Here is a 19,312-nt window from a genome sequence, read left to right on the forward strand (position 1 = left end):
CCATCAGTCTGTTAAATCCCTGTCTCGCAGCAAAAAATGGGTAATATCTTTACATTTTCAAATCCGAACATTATATTTTCCTTGGATTCTGCGTTTATTTCATTGCCATTTCAAGTTAATGACAACAAAGACGGTAAAGACAATCTTGAATCTATTTCATGTCCATTTACCATTCTTTTGATTTCGGGATGCTGTTTTATTGCCCGGGACACTGCGGCAAAGTAGGATGAGATGGGGGAAGGCAGCAAAAGGAAGCTAATTGATCAGCTTTTAAAAAAGTTTTAGGACGCTACACTGTTGCCCATGGAGATGAGAGACAACTTCTGTTTGAAGGCACGACATTGAAGAAAAAAACTGTTAAATAATCGGGAAGTTCCCCTTAACAATAGAAGCTACTCAGAAGGAAGCAAACTCCCATCTCAAACGGCCTTTTTTTACACTTTTATCTTCCTGCCATAATTCCATCAAAGGAAACAAAAGAGTCACGTGCCAACTGTTTGCAAGACAAAACGTTTTGCTGGACAAAAAAAAGTTTCATATTTCCGACCAACTACGAGGAGGTTCCTGGTTTAGTTGTGGGGAGCCAGATTGCTCCTTGTATGTGAGGGTGTTGTGGGGGGTGGGAGGGTCCTGGGGGGTCGAAGGCTCCCAAAAAAATCGACGAGGGAGTGGCGGAGGGCCATTTGCATGTTATTAGCATAGCATGTATATAAGCGGCTGCAGGCGGCCCGCGCCGGACAACCGAGAAGAAAGAAGACAAGAAAGCAAACCATGTCGGACCTTCCGTCAAGGAAAGGAGAATGCCACCTTTGTTTGGGATTATAACGTAACCGGAAAACTTTTTATTTCAATATTTACATATTTATTATTATTTTATTTATTTATTTTTTTAAGAAAGTTCACCCTTTCATCACGGGTGAAAGTTTTTGGGGATTATCCTATCTCCTTTTGCTTTCGTTCCCGGATGCGCATGCGCGTTGGCGCTGTATGAGCCGCTCCATGCATTTTCTCACCAGACCCGTTTAAATAATATATTTTTAATTTATTTATTCGTATTTATTCATCATGTATTTATTGAAGACGTTTCTGAGCGTTGCAGTGCTGGCTACTTTGCTGTGCCAGGTAAGTCGCACTTGAATTTCCTCCGACGTGAACTTGTAGTGATGGATATTGCAACTCGGTATTAGAGAACCGGCTTTTTTGGCCCAGCTCACTAAAAAAGAGTCGGCTTTTTTTTAGCTCCCAAACGGTGATTTAGATTGTAGTGTTTTTATGGACGTATAACCAATAATATTTAAACATCATAAACAATTTTTTTTTAAAATGTTTTATGCCACTATATTACAATAGTCATGATTGGTCCAATATACAGTGAGCCTTTACCTCATTTAAACTCTCAAATTGTTTATAATCAGCAAAAAACACAAAGATATCCCCACTCTATATTGACCAGTTACGAGTTCCTTCAGGAGAGAGAAAGAGAGAGCGAGAGAGAAAGAGAGACAGCGAGAGAAAAGATAGGAAGAAAGACAGAGAGAATGAGAGCAAGATAACAGGAGATAAAAAGAAAGTGAAAGAGAATGAAAGACAGAGAGAATGAGAGCAAGAAAACAAGAGAGAAAAAGAAGGAAAGCAAGTGAAAGAGAGGCATAAAGAGAGAGAAAAAGAAATAGAGAAGAACGATAAATGAGAGAGAACAATAGCGAGAGAAAGAGAGGGAAAGAGAAAGGAAAAGATAGAGGAACAGATAACCTAGAGAAAGAACAAGCGTGAAATATACCATGAGAAAGAGAGAGAGAGGGGGAGAGCGAAAGGGTAAAAGAGAGAGAGTTTCGAAGGGTGCCGGCTCTCATTGTTGACTTCAGAAAGCAGTCCCACAGCTTCGTTTCGTTCGCAAACGACACATTGCGATAACTTGGGAGATCGAAAAAGTCTGAAAAGAATTTCTCTCGGCTTCTTTTCGATGGCTTGCACAGACCTCCTGTTCGGGTGTGTTCGAGCTGCGCCTGCAGGAGTTCCTCAACAAGAAGGGCGCACAAGGCAACAAGAACTGCTGCGGCCGAGGGGGCGGCAGCTGGCCTGGGGGGTCGCCCTCCAGCTCCTCATCCGCGCAACAGTGCGCCTGCCAGACCTACTTCAGGGTTTGCCTGAAGCACTACCAGCCCAACGCTTCGCCGGAGCCTCCGTGCAATTATGGCGCTGCGGTCACGCCTGTACTGGGGGCCAACTCCTTCCAGATTCCTGACGCCATCCCGGAAAGCTCCTTCACTAACCCCATCAGGATCAACTTCGGCTTCACTTGGCCGGTGAGAGGGTGGGGGTCACATGTTGGCGGGAAGGAGGGAGGGAGGCATCATCCATCCATCCATTCATCCATCCATCCATCAATCCATCCATCCATCCATTCATCTGTTAGATTCAGTATTGGGCACGTTACTGGAAAAAAGTAATTTGTTACGGTTACTAGTTACAGCATGTTAAATTAATTTTGTTTCCCCCAATTTACTGACACCCAGACTAGTCTGAGAGTAACTACTTACAAATTACTGTATATACTCAAATTGAAGCCCCCTAAACGGCTTAAAAACAGCCACATATTAAAATAAATCAAATAAAACATGTACACCAACTTGTGGAAGCAGTGAAGCCCTCATGTTTCTTCAGTTGTGCTGTCTTGAAAGCCTGCAAACTAACAGTTGAGACACTCCATACCCAATTTGTCATTAGGCTTCAAACCCCTCAAATATTTCCTTCTCGATTTCTTAGTATTGTCAAGACGATTTTTTTTCTCCATCCATTATGCACGGCAAACTTAATTTTACTATTAAAAATACCAACATTCCGCACTCTTTTACCATAAATTCTGTAAAGACGTTCACCCAAATTAATTGGTTATTCTTGTACAATCCACACCCACTCCCCATGAGCTGCCCACCATCCGCAACAGGTGAACCGCAACGAAATATGTGTGTTCAAATAAACTGCAACCCAGATTTCAGTATTTTATTTTAAAGTTGTAAATACGGCTTTGATGCAAGTATATACCGTTGGAAGAATATCGGAATATCAGTAGGGAGAAATTATGTGTTCTTATACTCTGTGCTTGAGACAGCACCACCATGCTTGTATTCAAATTTATTTTGTAAGTAGATATAAACATCCAATCATTGCCCTTTTGTGATATTTAGTGTTGTATTGCTGACGGAAGGAGGATTGTTTTTTACATTATAGGCAAAGAAGAAACTCCCAAATTACAGTAGATGTTGTGATTCCCGGTTTGCTGTTAAAAATAGCAGAGTAATGCACCATGTTGTCACGACAGTTAAGTAATAAAATTTGATGAATTTCTGTCTAATTGCCAAGAAAAGTAATTGCGTCCCCTGGATTACGCACCCTGGTAACGTGTTATTGCCGTTACTGGTTGGATTAGGCTTCTCATATTAGAAGACTGGAGTTGGACTACTACATTGCTGTGACTTGCCCTTCCTTGGCGTATTCCTATCTAAAAGCACTTTTGCACACACTATCCAGTTTGAACCAGTCAAGACACTTGGGTCTCACATTTGCACAGAAGTATAGTATCTCCCCCTGTGTGGGTGGGCGGCTAATACAGTATAAAACAAGGAGCTATCTTAGCTAAGACATGTCTTTTGTCTGCGTAGGCTGCACTTATATCAAACTTTCATGTTAAAGAGGGGGCCTTCAAATATCCTCCCGCAGGCCACATAAGGCCCGAGGGCTACAAGTTTGAGACCTCTGGTCTGGAGTGATATTCATTGTTAAACTTTAATAATGGTTAGATTTGTGCTTACTTGGTAATTTTGTTTTATTATTTTCTTACTCAGAAATAATTCTTGAAGTGAATACATTTATTAAGATAATTGTGTTGCCCATATTTTACTTAGAATTGTTTTTTGCCATCTTTTTGAAATAGTCTGGATATTATCTACCCAAATTAAGTTACAATGTTTGGAATAGTATTCAATAAAATATATATTTTTTTGTATGTTGTAATATTAGTATTTCCCAACCCCCACATTTCTCTTGGCTGAAAAAAATGTTCCACAATAGATAATGGAAAACCATTGCCCTAAATGCCACTCTATTGGATATTAGGATGTTGCCTCAGAATATACATCAGTTTGGTCCAAAAGTCCCTCAAATTCCACTTTTCCATCTATCTCCCTGAAGTTCTTCTTACTTGACAAGTGGGTTGCATGGATGGAGCCGTTGATTGCGTGTTTCTGGGAGAGTGAGGTCGGGAGGAGGCAGGATGGAGGGGGAGGATGTGTGCAAGCCCCTCCAGGGATTGATGTATGATGCGGCTGAGCGTCCACCTGTCTCACAAGGACGCTTGTTTTCTCAGGGGACCTTCTCGCTCATTATTGAGGCACTGCACGCTGACTCCAAAGACGACCTGTCCACAGGTAAGACCTCCTTTTCCCTTCCAATTCGATTACCGTACATTGAATCGATTTATTGACTCCTCTACGGATTTTTGCGGCTATATTTATTGGAAATGTATTCTTATTTTTGAGGAACATACTCTATACGCAACAAATTTTTGAATCTTCAACTAAATGATGTTGAGTGTGTAACTGTTTTAATGCTTTTGTTTATTTCTATTTAATACTGCACGATGTCATTACCTGTGTTAATTAATCACTCTGTAGATAAAGACCATATGTATACTGAGGTAGTGTAAAAGAGACATTGTGTATTATTTGACAACTGGTCACTGTATGGTATAATGCAACTGAAAACGAGTGCTAGAAAGCACAAGGAAGACTACAAACTACGAGACTGAAAGTGACCAAAATGCACCATTTTTATTTCACATTTTGGGGGAGTTTTGGGGTACCCATAGCAGCAAGAAAATGATAATTTCCTTTAAGTAGGTTCATGTTATGTAAAATAAAATAATTTCTTGACCTACGAGTATTTTTTTCTAAAAATGTACGTTTATATGATACTTCATGCACGGTATTTTTGCTTAGTATTTAAATCAATATTTTTGAATGAATTATCTCCTTTTTACCACTACGAGGCACTAAATAAAAATGCATTCTTTAAGTTTGAATAAATACTATTGACTTTAAGGTACTTAGTAATAGTGTTCATTTAATATCTAAAGATAAAAATTTTTAACAGTATCTCAGTGAACAAATGGCCTTCATCCCAAAAAATTGGTTATTTCACTGTGTACTTTTGTAAATAAAATGATACAGAAATGTCTGAAGAAAAATCATCAACACATATCAGATGATGTGAACTAAAATTATTATCAAATTTGAACCCCAGACCTATTTGAAGCAACAATACCAAAACACCCGATACAGATACCATCGATGCCAACCTTTGATGTTAAAAAGTGGTAGATGTTATCGTGCACTTTAGTTTTACGCGCTCAACACAATCCATCCTCAAAATACTGAAATAAAAACAATGTGTGCTTGTTTAAAACCGGTAGTGGGAAAATTTTACCAAAATAGAAATTTAATGTGATTGTTGGAGCGATTTATTCACGCGCAAAGTCTTAGTCTCAATTCAAGATAGAGATAACATAAATAGCTTAAATACCCATCTCAAATCAAGATTTTTGGTTGTTGTTTGAATTTTTAAAAAAAGTAAGATTGTTTTTTAAAAATCGGAGGCGTTTTAAATGGAAGAAAAGTTGTAGTCTAACGCATAAAATGCTAGTGTTAGTGTGTAAGTGATACACGATATCGGTCCCCCACATGCCAAGCTAAAAGTTAAAAACACTTTCCTGTGTTTTTCCTGTCCCAGAAAACCCAGAGCGTGTGATCAGCACCATGAGCACTCAGCGCCACTTGACGGTGGGCGAGGATTGGTCCCAGGACCTGCACACTGCGGGTCGCACCGAGCTGAAGTACGCGTACCGCTACGTGTGCGACGAGCACTACTACGGCGACGGATGCTCCGTCTTCTGCCGGCCTCGGGACGATGCTTTTGGCCACTTTACGTGCGGAGAGCGCGGCGAGATCGTCTGCGACGCCGGCTGGAAGGGGCATTACTGCACCGAACGTGAGTACATTTGCAAAAATCATTAAAAAAATAGTATTTTTACTCGATATCTGTGTTGTTTTTAAAATGTAAGATTATTACTAATACTGATACCAAAGAGCTCTAACTAGTACATCATATGTTTTCACCTTATAATATTCCCCAATTGTGTGTTACCAACCATTTCGAAGCGGAGAGCTACGATTTTTTACCGATTGGTGCGCTACCATTTTGATATACAGTTCTAAAATAACAACTTTGTTTTTATTACCAGGTTGTAATTATTAGAAGTTAAGTCAACCGCTAAAACATCATATCAAAAAGAAAGAGAAAAAAAGAAATCAAATTTCCTAGAAAACAATTATGACCCATTACTAGTGAGCAATTTTCAGAAACTGTCCATGGGCTACTTAGGCGTCTTAATGGGGCTACGCCTTGCCCGCGGGCATTATGTTGGAGTCCCCTGGTCTAAAATGTAAAACGACCACTAGAGAGCAACAGTTTCTGATATTGACCGGTGTTGCAAATGTCGATACCTCAAAATAAGGCTCGTACCTGTACCGATATCAATTCGTGGCATTGGTATTTCCCCATCCCTATTGATTAGAACTACCTTGGAACATGCTAATCAAAATACTAGTTAATCACAAAATTTTAAAACTTCCAGCAAAATATTTCTGGATTCATGTTTTATATATTTCGACTAGAAGCTTGTCTTTATAGGTAAGATGGATGTACAATTTTAAAATTAAAATAAAGACACCAAATGATAAGATCCTGCCAAAAGCAGCAACATTAATAAAACAATTGGTCATAAAACATGTTCAGAAGGGGGTAAAAACAAAAAGATTAAAAAAAAAATATAAGTCATGGCTGAAAATAATACATTAAGTAAAGACAAAATAGATATGACATTTAGTCATTTAAATTGTATAAAACATTGAAATATTAAAAGCTACAAAGGTGTAAAAAATGAACATAGATCTTTTAGTCATGGAAAAATTATAAACGTGTTTGTTATGTTTTCTAATGAAATAAACAACGAAAGAAAAAAGGCAAGAAAATTAAAGAGGGATATGTGAAGAGAAATAATGCATACATAAAAATTAAAGAATAACAACCCATAAAATAAATAAATAAAACAAAATAACAAATATAAAAAAAATAACTTTAAAATTTAGAGGGGAGGGGGAAAAATGTCCCAAAAATGTACAGAAAGGGTTATAAATAGATGTTGTGGAATACATTTTTTACATTTGTACCCATTTGTATGTCTTCCTTGTTGGATTACATAGTGTATAATCTTATAAAAAAATAAATCAAAAAATGAGATAACTATACTCTGCAAAGTATTAGATAAGCTGCTTGTTTGTTTGTGGCTTTTTATTAAGGCACAGAATAATTAAAAATAAACAAAAGCACGAATATTTCACTATTATTATAACTTCGGCCAGTTTCTAAACATGCCGTTTATCCTGATAGTCTTTTAACTTTTTTCTCTTGTTAAAATCTTTACCCTGGAGTGCCATGTCCACTCTCATTGCATACGATGTTCCTCAACACTGATATCAACGACAATCAAGACAGTCAATTTAATTTAAAAGGAAACAGTAAAATGTTTGCACAGAATTCAGTGGTAAAATACAATAATATAATACATAAACTTGGAAACGTGACTTTTTTTTTTTTAACATGTTCTGTTCCAAGTTTGGTTTTGGTGGGGATGGGACCAATGCGCTGCGATTGCAGGGAAAAAAAGCAAAGTCTCTCCGGCAGTGGCTTTTTAATGCTTGACCGACAATATGGATCAAGAAAAATGTGCCTCATTGTTATTATTGGGAGCAGGATATGCCGTTACGAGAACTTTCTGGAGGAGTAAACAACCGCTCGGGACCCCCACCCCTAAAAAGCAAGCAGCCCCCATCCCTTCACTAGTGTGACACGCACGCGCACACACACTTGATTTATTCCGAGGAAAGTTTTGGGGTGAATAATGTCACACGTGCCATAAATTGACACGCATGCCTCGTGATTGGTTGCCACCGGTGGTAGTTTTGGGGAGGGGGAGGTCGTCATTGTTTGAAGTGGGCAGCTGCCGGCAGCCCTCAGACAATGGGGCAGCTGTCGCACGCTGGCAACACACTCGCCAGCTGTCCACTCTTATCTATCTGGGACCACCAAATTGTGTGTGCGTGCGTTTGTAGGAAGAATAAAAGACTTAAGAACAGCAGCTCTGAGAAAAAAAAGACAGTGGCTGGGGTTGGGCTTGAGGAGGGTAAGGGGCAGGGAAAGGGGCTGTGTGAGAGCGCAGGCGGGTCTCACACACACACACACACACACACACCACCCAAGCATATGAGAGGCTGTTTGAGAAGTAAATCATACTTGCTTTCACATAAAACACCATACTTTCACACATGCACAAATATGCTCTCATACAGACCCCGTCATACCCATGCACAAACACTAGTATATTTTCTTACTCATACTACTTTACTCTCCTACACACTGCTATGCTTCACACACATACTACTCTCACACACACACTCATACTCCACACTCATCCCAATATACTGCAGCGGTAGCTCAGGAGGTAAAGCCCTTGTCCTGGTCGCAGGTTCGATTCCTGGCTCCTCCAACTTAAATGTCTAAGTGCCCCCGGCAAGACACTGAACCCCTAATGCTCCTATTAAGCAGGTAGACATGACATGGCTGTTGCCGCTATTGGTGTGTGTGTGTGTGTGTGTGTGTTTGTGTGTGTTTGTGTGCGTGTGTGTGTGTAACACTTTGGAAAGTTTTCAGTTTTTTGAAAAGCGCTATATAAATGCAGACCGTTTATCGACTCTCACACACGATATTATACTCTCTCACACACACTACTACTGCTTCTCACGCAGCAGTAATATTGCTATCACAATAAGGGGTTTTCACATCGAGTGTAATTATCAACTCACCTGTCAGTGTCATTGTACTTTGGGTGCTTTTGGTAACCACGGCGATGCACACTGATCTGTGCGTATATGTTGAACTCAAGTTCCTCCCATTTTAGTAATATCTGTAAGAGTATAGTAGATTAAATTACATACTTATGCAACTCAATACAAGTATAAATAAATCTACAAGACAAACAAACACGATAAAACACACAGAAAATAACTTGAAGCTATTCCAATTTGGGGTTTTTTTTTGCCTCCTTCGTAAAACTAGAAACTAATTTAGTTGATGTCTTTGTCGTTGTTTTTTAGCAATCTGCTTGCCGGGCTGCGACGAGGAGCACGGCTTCTGCGAGAAACCCGGCGAGTGCAAGTAGGTTTGGCCTCGGTGGGGATACGGCCTAACTGTTATGATGCCGACTTACATCCTGTTGTCCACAGGTGCCGGGTGGGCTTCAAGGGGCGCTACTGCGACGAGTGCATCCGATATCCGGGCTGCCTGCACGGCACATGCCAGCAGCCCTGGCAGTGCAACTGCCAGGAGGGCTGGGGCGGGCTCTTCTGCAACCAAGGTGGGCACAACACACACCGGCGTTGCAGTCAAAAATAACCATATTTGGGTCAACCTTGGACCGATCTATTTTCGGGTGTTAAGTTTGAACTTTAGTAAATACCCAAAATAAGAAGAGAAGACATTGGATAAACAGTGAGAGAAACCTTCAGATTAGAGAATTCCATTAACGTTCTTCTCACCCTGCACTAAGCTTACACCTTTTTTTATTAAATCCTCAAAATTAACAAAAAACAGATCAGCCCTAAGAGGTGTGGAATCAAAGAACAGCAACATGACAATAGTGACAATTTTACCTCTCGTATTTCTGCCCAAACTTTTGCAGGTCTTTGGGATTCCGTTGCAGCAAGCTGGCGGACAAGATATTCATTTTATATTCTGTTAAACAAATGCTAACATACTGACTGACGAGTATTCAAAAAAAAATATGTTTATCTGACAGTTCATATGTTATGTTATGTACAACAGGCTCCAGGCCTTCCGTTTCACGCGAGTGCCTCAATAATCTGTAAAGCCCGTTTTAAAGCAAGCAAAAAAGTCACACAGCCGAACTCTCGTGCCCCTTGAAACTTGAACCTGAAGTCTGCTTGCTCGCTAATGTTACAGCTGTGGTCTTCCCGGTGGGAGGGGGTTGCATGTGGGTTTAGCCAGTTGTCAGGGGCTCAAATAATTGCAAACCGCAGTCCAGCCAGACCAGCTAACATTCAGCGGCGCTAATCCACATGTGTGCATGGCATGTGTCCAGATCTGAACTACTGCACGCACCACAAGCCCTGCATGAATGGAGCCACTTGTAGCAACACCGGCCAGGGCAGCTACACCTGTTCCTGTAGGCCCGGCTTCACCGGCGCCAGCTGCGAAGTCCAAGTCAATGAATGCGCTGGGAACCCCTGTCGAAACGGGGGGAGCTGCACGGTAAGTCACTTAGGCACGCCGAAATGTCGCCGCATGGACAGGTGGGCCCCGCAATGACAGTCAAAATCTTAACTAGAGACAGAACCACTCAAAAAAAAAACACCAACACAAAGTGTGCAGACAAATAGTACATTTGATTACGATTGTTTCACTTTTTCACTTCCAATACAAAGTAAAACGTACACTTTGAAGGCAGTAAAATATTCAGAAATATAGCTTTCATTTTACAGTGAACCAAACAAGTGTATTATATTTTTGACGGCTTGTGTTCTATGTGTGGAAAATGCAGCACCACAATGCTGTTGGTTGCTGTTGTTGTGGTTGTTGTTATTGAATCAATCGAGGGCCTGAGGATAATCCTCTGTAGCGCTAGAATGACATGTGGGAGGTTTCTAAGTTTAAAGAAGAATCCCAATCAGTGTTGATAACAGGCATTCTAGAGTGTGGGGCACCAAAGCCAGAGGTGCTCGGCCAGTTCTTCTTAAACACAGACAACACAGTGATCGTATGGTGGAATTTTAACAAGAATAATTTCAAAATGGCAGCACGGCGGCGCGGTAGTTAGCGTGTGTGCGGCACAGTTCTGAGGTCACGGGTTCAAATCCAGCTACCAACCTTCCTGTGCGGAGTTTGCATGTTCTCCCCGTGTTTGCATGGGTTTCCTTCGGGCACTCCGGTTTCCTCCCACATTCCAAAAACATGCACGTCAGGTTAATTGGCCGGTCAAAATTGTCCCTAGGTGTGAATGAGCGAGCGAACTGTCTGTCCCTGTGTGCCCTGCGACTGGCTGGCAACCAGTTCAGGGTGTCCCCTGCCCACTGCCCGGAGATGGCTGGGATGGGCTCCAGCACCCCCGCGACCCTACTGAGGATAAGCGGTACAGATAATGGATGGATGGATGGATGGATGGATGGATAATTTCAAAATACAAAAAAAATAATCATTTTTTCAGAATGCACAGCGCACTCATGTAAGGTACCACAGAGAAACGTAGGCTCATGCCGATTCTACAAAATATGCAAGTAACAAAAAGGAAATAAAATACAGATAAAAAAGAAACCAGCAACACCGATCATCTTCGCACTGCCCTGTCAAAGGTTTCCATCCTAGGAGGGAGGGATAGTGGCCTGAACCAATTTGGATGAAATCGTTGAGATTTTTCTTTGATAACTGGGACTCTAGGTTGGGGCGGGAAGAAGTAAGGAGGATGAGTCAGGGTGGGTTGCTGCTGGGGGTTTGCTGAATTGCATGTGTGTATATATAATCCCTTACTTACTGCTACTGACATCTCTTTGCAGGATTTAGAGAACACGTACAAGTGCCAGTGTCCTCACGGTTTTTATGGCAAAAACTGCGAGTTGAGCGCCATGACGTGCGCCGACGCGCCGTGCTCCAATGGCGGCCGCTGCACCGACAACTCTGACGGCGGATACTTCTGCCAGTGTCCTACCGGGTACGCCGGCTTCACCTGCGAGAAGAAGATCGACCACTGCACCTCGGCGCCCTGCTCCAACGGTGAGGACAACCACTGGAAGATTTGGTCTCCACTATTGAAATAATCAGTGAAAACCTACATAAACAACCTATTTTTAAACCAAGTCTACTTGAAGATGATGTCCGTGTCAAGAACCCACTTGATTAGTGATTAGTACAGCAATCGGTTGTCTTTTATTCGGGCAGGGTTTTGCAAACAGGAAGTGAGTTTTTAGCAATGTTATGAAATTATCAACCAGTAGAGCAACTTCTTTTTGCACTTTTAAATCAAGTGTCACCGTTAAAAAGAAAATAGTTATTAAACTGAATTACCTGTACTTCTGAGCAGATCATTTTGCTCATCTTTGTCGAGTTAGTATCTCCTAGGGATTAAAAAAAACATAATTTATTAGAAAAACCCAATATTGATTTAAATGTTATGCAAAAATGCAGAAACTATCATAAGTGGCATTGTTTTTAATACATGGAATTCACTTAAATGAAGCTGACATCATTGTCTGCCATCTCGCTGCTACAAAGATTGTCTATATTGGAAAATATCATTTCACTTGATTTTTTCACCAATTTTATTAAGTTGGACCATTTGCTGCAGCACACCAGACAAGGTCTTTAAGCACACTGGTTGGGAATCAACAAATACAGTCTGATTTTAAGTCTTGTGGGCACCCTTTTGAGGCAAAACGCAACCGGTCCTGAAACTTCTTTTTGTGTCCTCAGGTGCCCGTTGCGTGGATCTGGTCAATTCGTACCTGTGCCAGTGCCCGGACGGCTTTACGGGTATGAACTGCGACCACACCGGCGAAGAGTGCTCCTTGTCCCCGTGCCAGAACGGCGGCACATGCCAGGACGGGGTCAGCGGGTACACGTGCACTTGCCCGCCGGGCTACACAGGCCGCAACTGCAGCTCGCCCATCAGCCGCTGCGAGCACAACCCTTGCCACAACGGCGCCACCTGCCACGAAAGGAACAACCGCTACGTCTGCGCCTGCGTGCCTGGTTACGGCGGACGCAACTGCCAGTTTCTGCTGCCAGAGCACGCCGCCATCCGCGGCTCCGAGGTGCCCTGGATGGCGGTTGGGTCCGGGGTGGCTCTGGTCCTCTTGGCTCTTGCCGGATTCTCCGTGCTCTTCGGGTTTTTCCGCTCCAAAGTCCATCGTGACGGACCCATAGAAGCGGTTGGCGAGACGGAAACCATCAACAACCTGACCAATAACTGCCACCGTGGGGAGAGAGACAGCTTGGCCATGCCTACCACGGGGGTGAAGAACATCAACAAGAAGATGGACCTGTGCAGTGGGGGAGACCCTGAAGAGGGAGCATCACCGGGACGGCTGAGTTACGTTAGCAGACCTCCGCCCACAGACTATAACCTGGTGCGTGAGGCCAACTATGAACTGGCAGCCAAAGATGCCATGTTGGAAGCAGCCCGCGAGGGCAAGTGCCAATCCTTGGACTCTTTTGAGTTTGAGGAGAAGCACAGCAAACGCTTAAGATGGTAAGGAAGTTTTTTTGTAGCAAGAATGGCTCAGGATGTAGTACAGCCAAATACTTTAAGTAACATTTTATTCAAAGATTATGTCTGTGTCAAAAACCCACTCGGGGTGGAAGCAAAGTGCAGGAACACTGATTAGTGCAGCAAACAGTAGCCTTTCTAGGCAGGGTTACGTACTCAGTAAGTCAGGTAGTAAGGCAAAAATTGTGGTCCAAAATGCAGGCGAGGTGTCGCTGTCACAGTAAGTCTAAATAGTGAGGGAGACAGTCCAAGAATGGTACTCATGATCAGCAAGGACAGGCAAGGGGTTTGGTACACGAGTGTAAGAAGACGCTGACACAAGAGTGCTTGGGACTTGACATGGAAGACAATGACTACAAACTAGCACAAAACCAAGGTGACAGAGGATTTAAATAGCGTGGTGATAGAAGGGAAATCAAGACAAGTGACCGCACAAAACGTGTATGATCTGCAAACAATGTCCCGCGTTTGATGAAATTTCATCCTGACAAAACCTTTTTCCTATTTTACGTATGATTTACTGTAGGTTGTTTAACTATATTTTCACGCCGTTACTGTAGTATAATAATTATACATATTGTCTCTATTAAAGTGCAGAAACACTGGTTAGTATAGCAAATGATGGTATTTTATTCAGGTAGCCAGGCAACAATCATAGTCCAAGATGTAGGCTAAGGATCGGTCTTCCACTAAGTCCAAATAGCGTAGATGACAGTCCAAGAGCTCGTCATGTGGTAGCCATGATTACGAAGGACAGGCATTTTATATACTAATAATAATAATAATAATAATTTCCTTTGTATTGTCAAATGGTATCAGTACTTGAGCAGTTAGTGTGTCAATCGATATCTCTCTATCTTGTCAATCTGTCCGTTTTTTTCAGACTGATACTCAACTTTTGAGTCAATATTGATACGGATACCGTTACCACCACTGTTTTCAGCCCGATACTTAACTTTTTAGTCTACATCGACACAGATACAGATTACGCCGATACTTTCAAACTGATATTCAACTTTTGAGCCGGCTTTGATACAGGTACCACGAGTACTTTCAGACTGACACTCATCTTATGAGTCGACAATGATACAGATACCGGTACCACCGGTACTTTCAGACTTTAAGACGGGTTTCCAAATTCACGCAATTTAATAGAGCAGTATCTTCCATTGGCGGAAAGAGTTGATTGTCATCTGTATAGCAATTAAAAACTAATATACTTGTAACCTTTAGTCTTCGCAGCCCTTTGATACTTCTTATGCTTAAGGGCTATACAAATAAACATGACTTGACCTATACTCATCGTGTGAGTCAACATCGATTCAAATACCGGTACCACCAGTACTTTCAGACTGATCTTCAACCCTTGAGTCGACATGAATACAGATAGTGATTCCACCATTACTTTACTACAATCCAGATACAAATACCAATTGTTCTTTCAGCCTGATACTCAATTTCTAATTCAACATCAATACAGATTCCGATACCGCTGGTATTCTTAGTTTTCTCTCCCTCTAGATATCTACCTACTACTATCATGAAATCTTCAAAGTGTTTTTTTTTACTTTAAATTACTGAAAATCACATATAGTACTTATCTGCCATAGCTGCATGACCCAACCCTTTAAAAGGCGGGTATCGGTACTAGCCTATTTCAAATAGTACATGCAGACATTAAATGTTTTCTTACAGTATTTCTACCCTTCACATGATATCAGTCAGCATTAGATATTTGTGAAAGAAGATGGTAATCCTATTAAGATTTTTTTTCTCTCTTTTCTTTCAGCGATACTTCGGAAAATAATAGCCCAGAAACGTCTGCATGTGCGGACAACAAGTACAAATCTGTGTTTGTCATGTCGGAAGAGAAGGACGAATGTATAATTGCAACTGAGGTGAGTTGCTCGACATGGTTTTGGTTTTACTCCACAACGCAGATGTGAAGCAGTTGCTACAAAATGTGCTTTTGGGTTTCTGGTTTCGTTTTGTTGAATGTCAGTAAACCACTTGGACAACAGTACCTCGTGGTGTGCACCACCTTGTGGACATTAGTGTGACACTGTAAATTGTTACTGTAGTGTCATCAATATGATATTGAGCTAAACCACAAAAGACGGACCGTGATCACAGAGGACGCGTGATTGAAGCTTTGATTCCACCTCCGGGTGGTGAAAACTGCAAAAGTACAATACAATGGATTGAGACCATGGAATAAGGTCACAAAAATAAGGTGCATAAACTTTACATCCGTCTAAACTATTAAGGGATACAGATACCGCTTCATGTAGTGTGTCTTGGGCAAGTACAGCCCGGCGGTGCCCATCCCTCGCCCGGCTGTTTTTTGGGGTACATCAGACAGCTAATACTGGTTTCCACGGTTACCAATAGCAGGAGAAACCTCCTGATCTGACTTAGTACCAGTTGTTTACACATCATTTAAACACTTTTGGGAACTTACGGCATTACCTTGATAATCCTTCAACATGCTATAGTCCTGTCAGCCATTGTTTGAGTCTGTTTATGTTGAGTAGCGAGAAACACGGAAGTTTTACTATTTTGCTACACTTTTTCAATTTCAAGCTTAAATACACACGAAATATTTATGTATAACACTTCCTAATTAACTTACATCCAATGTTATTACAATTTAAACACAGTAACGTATTTATCGTAGAAATACAGTTACCGTGAAAGCAAAACGGTTACCCAAGTGGCCAAAAAGTTACCTTAATTTGGGTATATTATTTGTTATTTTACGTTATTCTCAACCATTTCTTCGAATAAAATGAGAAAATTAATCTACCGTAAATATACCGTTTTCTTTTCATTAAATTAATACAAAATGTTTTCATTTTTTTCTCCCAAAATAAAAGAACAATAATACTTTCAAATGAGCATCATTATCTAATGGCTGATGATTTTTATTCAATAAAAACAATATTAAACTGAGTAAAATGTTCCCAATTATTATAAGTATTATATAGAATAACATTGGAAAATATGGTACTATATATATATATATATATATATATATATATATATATTCCTTATCTGATTTCCCATTGTTTTTTGTTTTTTTTTCGTAAAATTATTAAACTTAAAAATAAACCTCCCTCAAAGTAGGGTGCATAGTTTAAAGTGTTTGAATTTTCAATTTTATTTTTTTCTTTATTAAGTATGTGTTTACAATGTCCAACTGAGTTCAAAGAGCCTTTACATTTTTTCCCTACCACGCATTTTTGCGTTTATCTTACTTTTATCATCAGTGTTATAGAGGAAAGGAGGTGAGGCGGAGGGGGGGGCTTACAGGGATTTCACACGTGCGCATGCCATTTTCTTTTATTCTCAGATGAAAGTGGTGAAAGTAAGAAAATGACTGTTTCAAATACAGTCCAAATGCCAACTCCAACCCCAAAACAGATAAAAAAAAGAATTAATTTAAGCGCATCTCGGACAGTCATGTACTTTCACGCACAAAACAAGCAGCTTGACAGAGGCTGCAATGATGATTTCAGCCAGAAGATGGTGTCAGCAAAGCAGAATATTTTGAAGTTACAAACGCCACCTTTAACAAAAAGGAATGCTTAAAACCAGCGTCACAATTTGTTGTGGCATAGCAGACTTTTTTGGCCATCCGCCGAAGAAAATTTTTTTTTTTTTTTTTCTTGTAAATTCGTATTTAATGTACTTTTAAATAAAATACTTAATGAGTATCAATTTGAGCTATATTTTTTCTCTTTCACGTGATTTTACTCAGTTATCTACTAAAATATGGGAACATAAACAAAACAAAAAACGATGCCTTTTCTCGAAGGAGTAGGATTTATTTTCTTAGAATATCCCTCAAGAATGGCTTGAATAATAATACAAATAATAATATTTGGCCCTTTCTTTGGTTTGTTAGTCTTGGTTCCTCTGCTTTCCGCTATGCTTATCGTTGGAAATAGTGGTGTTCCACAAGGTTCAATCTTCGGGCCCATGCAGTTTTGATTATTTTTGGTGCTTAGTTGCATCTGAAAGTTAAAATAAAATCTTGTACAGTACTTTTTTGTTTTAAAGTGTGACTACAACTGGGAATTCACGAGATATTTGTCACATCTGTGTTGCTCTGAGTCACAAAGTCATTTTGTTTTTTCTGATGTGGGCGTTTGTTGCAGGTATGAAGGGGCCGGCGACGGGCTCGCTCATTTTGCTGTATGGGAGAGTTTTTTGCTCCTGGATGAGATGCTGCTCTACGCTCGCTGCTGCTGAGACCTTTGACTGATATTCAGACTGAGCTGGTTCTCGACTGGAAACTTCGGTGACCTGGGGTCGTTTAAAGGAGAACAAGAAACAAATATGTCAAGTTTACGGTTAAACGTAAACGCCCATTTAGCTTTCTGTTCGGCTTCTGTCTGGGCACCGAGGGTAAAGATGAAGAAATAGAAATGGACGGCGTGAGAAACACTTTTTTAAACGGCGCTAAGATAGGGTTTTGTTTTTGTGTTTTTTTTGCAATGTTTGCACCTAGATCTTTTTCTCAGACCCAGGAACCGCATCAAACGGCGGATGTTCGGCCATACTGGCCTCTTTGTAAAAAGAAAAATACAAAAAAATGGTCGCTTTTTGATCAATAATGTTTTCGTTTTTTTTGCCCTCCAAACCGCCTGCGACTAAAGTATTGTTGTCCTCTTCTTCTGAACGCTTCCTCACACAGATTGTCCTTTTTTGTAGCATAAAGAGAAAAAAGGCAAGAAAAAGTTAAGATTTAATTTAAGTTAATTTAAGGATTTTGTGTTATTCTTATTTCGTATTGTATGTTTGTGCTTGTTTGTCAGACTAATTTAAGTTCATTTCTTTTGACGGATGATATTTGCAAAAGGCACTTCAGGTCAAAGGGAAACAAGAAAGTTATTTAAGAGGGATTGTGCTGTACAATGTATTATTCTGCTTTTTGTCAACGAAGGAATTAGCCAAGACTATTTTTCCAAATAATAAAAAAAAAAAAGATGCTAAACGTCTTCGTTGGTGGGGCCTCCATCTGTTGTGTTCGCACCCGCCCAACCCCGCAGCGTCCGTTTCTCAATGGACGCTCTGTTGGCCCCCACCTGACTTGAAAGCGTCTCCCTGGAGACGGAGAAGTCTGAGGAGGGGGCCCCGTGGGGGTCTCTATTCATGCAAGACAATATCTCTCCCGCCGCTACATTTAACACCGACAATGAGTCGGCCGCTCAAGCTGGGAGAAACTTCAGCGAAACAACGAGAAAGAAAGTAAAAGTTCCTTTTTAGATTTTAGATTTTTGTAAAGGCCCTGGAAATCACGATGAACGTGCATCCAAAAGATAAACATTGCATATTCGTTTAATTCAGTGGTTTTGTGAGATATGCCGTTGTGCAGGTCTGTCAAACTCATTTTAGCTCAGGGGCCATATGGTCAAAAAGCCACTCTTACGGAGGCAGACGTAGTAAATGAATGGCACACGAGGTGCGCTTTAGCCGGAAGGCTGGAGGTCTTTTAGGAGGCTCACAATTAAAATAGGATTCAGTGATGTGAGGTTTGGTTATAAAATGATAATTGGAGTTATTTTATCAAACTAAGATTTTATCCCTTTTAGTGTTTAACAACTGTCCATTTGTAAAAAAAAAAGAAAAGAAAAAGAAAACCGGGCTCTTACACCTTTTTAATGGCCAAATTCAAGCACTTCAGGACTTTCAACAAAACTTTTCTGATATCTCCAGTACCAGTAAAAAAAGAAAATCCGGTGTGAATCATGTATTTTGCAGAGCCACAAACATATCTGCGATGTACATATACGGTTTTTAATCTTGCGTTAAAAACGTAAAGTATATGCACATCACATTTAATAAGACATTTGATTT

General features: G+C 40.7%; 1 protein-coding gene across 1 annotated transcript; it reads left to right on the forward strand.

Annotated features, from left to right (window-relative positions):
• Positions 1 to 661: 661 nt before the first annotated feature.
• Positions 662 to 18,431, forward strand: dla (deltaA). Its single transcript, XM_088343156.1, has 11 exons — positions 662 to 1,122; positions 1,977 to 2,306; positions 4,367 to 4,427; positions 5,788 to 6,045; positions 9,270 to 9,330; positions 9,399 to 9,529; positions 10,274 to 10,443; positions 11,742 to 11,958; positions 12,655 to 13,432; positions 15,240 to 15,348; positions 17,611 to 18,431. The coding sequence occupies exons 1-11, from the start codon at positions 1,066 to 1,068 to the stop codon at positions 17,614 to 17,616; spliced, it is 2,178 nt and encodes a 725-aa protein (XP_088199282.1). The 5' UTR covers positions 662 to 1,065; the 3' UTR covers positions 17,617 to 18,431.
• The last annotated feature ends 881 nt before the right edge of the window (positions 18,432 to 19,312 follow it).

The sequence above is a fragment of the Urocampus carinirostris genome, chromosome 8, assembly GCF_059441175.1.
Source record: "Urocampus carinirostris isolate Australia breed hairy pipefish chromosome 8, RoL_Ucar_1.0, whole genome shotgun sequence".
NCBI classification, from domain to species: Eukaryota; Metazoa; Chordata; class Actinopteri; order Syngnathiformes; family Syngnathidae; genus Urocampus; species Urocampus carinirostris.

What these genes read in the sequence shown, in the direction of transcription:
- dla (XM_088343156.1), top strand. Translation starts at nt 1,066, where the DNA reads ATGTATTTATTGAAGACGTTTCTGAGCGTTGCAGTGCTGGCTACTTTG. An exon ending in GAAACGGGGGGAGCTGCACG is followed by an intron (nt 10,444 to 11,741) that starts GTAAGTCACTTA and finishes ATCTCTTTGCAG; the next exon opens with GATTTAGAGAACACGTACAA. An exon ending in CTCGGCGCCCTGCTCCAACG is followed by an intron (nt 11,959 to 12,654) that starts GTGAGGACAACC and finishes TTGTGTCCTCAG; the next exon opens with GTGCCCGTTGCGTGGATCTG.